We start from the raw sequence: 2,580 nt of genomic DNA, 5'->3' as shown, positions 1-2,580 counted from the left end.
CGCAATCATAAGTTTAGTGTTAATGTGTTTAATTGACACCCTCTGTTTCTGAACTTCTTCTTTAACGGCAAAGTATTTTAATTCCATATGTTTAGCACCTTTAGAATACTTGTCGTTTTTTGAGAAGAAAACTGTTGCAGAGTTATCACAATAAATTCTCAGCAGCTTGGCAATACTGTCGACAATTCCAAGTCCTGAGATAAAGTTCCGAAGCCATAAACCATGAACTGTAGCCTCAAAGCATGCTACAAATTCAGCTTCTATAGTGGATGCAGCAATAATAGCCAAAAGTGGATTTTCTTGTATCCACACATCCGGCAAAATCTGAATCTGAATATCCAATCACCTCAAGATGATCAGATCTCTTGTAAGTAAGCATATAATCTTTTGTTCCTTGCAGATACCTTAAAACTTTCTTTGCAGCTTTCCAATGATCCATTCCTGGATTACTTTGATACCTGCCTAGCATACCCACAGCAAAACTGATGTCTAGTCTAGTGCAAGTCTGTGTATACAATTAGCTTCCGACAATAGATGCATAAGGAATAGTTTCCATCTGATTTCGTTCCAATTCATTTTTTGGACATTGCATGAGACTAAATTTATCTCCCTTGTCCCTGTTTAATAAATATTGAGCGATTCTTAATGCATACATCCATAAGGACACATGTAAAGATGAATTAATCAGCATGTTTCTAACCATATTCATTAATGTACGATTTCGCCTTTCTGCAACACCATTTTGATGTGGTGTTTCTGGCATTGTGTATTGAGCACATATGCCATGTCTTTCTAGGAATTTAGCGAATGGATCGTGGCATTGTCCATTCTCGTCATATTTTCCATTATACTCACCACCTCTATCAGATCTTAAGATTTTCACCTTTCTATCTATTGCCTTTCAACTTCATTTCTAAATACTTTTAAGGCATCTATTGCTTGAGATTTCTCATGCAATAAATAGATATAACCATAACGTGAGAAATCATCAATAAAGGTGATAAAATACTTTTCTCCACCAAAGGATGAAACATCAAAAGGCCTACAAATATCAGTGTGTATAATTTCAAGGAGCTGTGAGCTTCTTGTGGCTTATTTATTAACTGTGTGTTTTGTTTGTTTTCCTTTAATACAATCCACACGAATTCCAAGGTCAGTAAAATCCAAATCTGGAAGAATTTCATTCTTTATTAATCTTTTAATTCTTTCTTTGGATATGTGACCTAAATGTTTATGCCACAGTAAGCTGACGATTCATTAGTTTGACCATGTTTAGTACCAACATTATGATGCAAGGTTAACAAACTCTCAGCAAAAACATTATCAAGCTTTAATTTATATAAGCCATCACAAAGAATACCAGAACCAATAAAAATGTTCTGTTTGAATAAACTAAAACACTCATTCCCAAATTTAAAGCAATAACCTGAAGTATCAAGTTTTGACAAGGAAATCAAATTACGAGAAATAGAAGGAACATAAAAGGTATCAAAAAGGTCTAAATGATGTCTAGTATCTAAAGTTAAACGATAGGTTCCCACAGCTTCAACTGGAACTTTGACTCTGTTTTCCATAAAAATGAATCTCTCATTTGGGTTTGTGGTTCGGGTCGTAAGAAATCCCTGCATCGTATTGGAAACATGAATGGTACAACTAGAATCAATCCACCATGTATTATAAGGAACTTCAGTTAAGTTTGATTCGAAACATATTAAAGCATTATGCTTACCTTTATTCTCGAACCATGCCTTACGTTTTAGACAATCTTTCTGATAGTGTTCAGGTTGCAAAAACGACACTTATCCTTAATTTGTCCCTTTTTCTGGATTGAGGCAGATGACTGTTTTACCTTTAATTGTCCATGATTGTCCTTGCCATTCTTTTTTCCAGGTTCTTTCCAGCTCCTTTATGACCCATGAGATTGGCAGAGTGAATTATTGGTTTCTTAAGTCTCGCTTCCTCTTGAATGAGCATACTTTGTAATTCATGCACATTCCATTTATCTTTCAGAGTGTTATAGTTCATGTGAAATGGACCATACTCTGAAGGTAAGGAATTAAGGATAAACGTTACCAAAAAATTCTCATTAACTTCCATTCCCATGGTCTTTAACCTTGCTGCCAAGTTCGTCATTTCAAGGATATGCTCATGTATAGTACGAGAACCATCAAACTTGATGTTGGTTAAAGTACTCATAAGTGTTCCAGCAAGTGACTTGTCAGCCGACTCTGACTGAGAACATTTTTCCACAGATTTCATAAATTCCTTAGCATCTTCAGTGTTCTTAATTGTGGACTTAATATTGTTTGCTACAGTCATTCGCATAAACATTAAGCTCAATCTATTTGATCTTTCCCAAGCTTTATAGAAAGATCGATCCTCATCACTGCTAGCAGAAGTAATTGCAACAGGTTTCTCACTTAAAAGTGCTAAATCAAGATCCAAAACTCCAAGATGGAATCGGATTTGTTCGCACCAATCAGAGAAATTGAATCCATTAAATTTTATTATAGATGTAGCATGCGAATAAAGAGAAACAGGAGCAGATGTTGCAATTACAAAATAAATATGCTTATACAT

General features: G+C 34.9%; 1 protein-coding gene across 1 annotated transcript; it reads right to left on the bottom strand.

The window, feature by feature from the left end:
- Positions 1–1,851: 1,851 nt before the first annotated feature.
- Positions 1,852–2,580, bottom strand: LOC127149536 (uncharacterized). The gene has a single exon (XM_051085316.1). It carries the CDS (start codon positions 2,578–2,580, stop codon positions 1,852–1,854), a length of 729 nt encoding a protein of 242 aa, XP_050941273.1.

The sequence above is a fragment of the Cucumis melo genome, chromosome 5 (genome assembly GCF_025177605.1).
Source record: "Cucumis melo cultivar AY chromosome 5, USDA_Cmelo_AY_1.0, whole genome shotgun sequence".
NCBI lineage: Eukaryota > Viridiplantae > Streptophyta > Magnoliopsida > Cucurbitales > Cucurbitaceae > Cucumis > Cucumis melo.
This window is presented reverse-complemented; position numbering and strand designations above follow the sequence as displayed.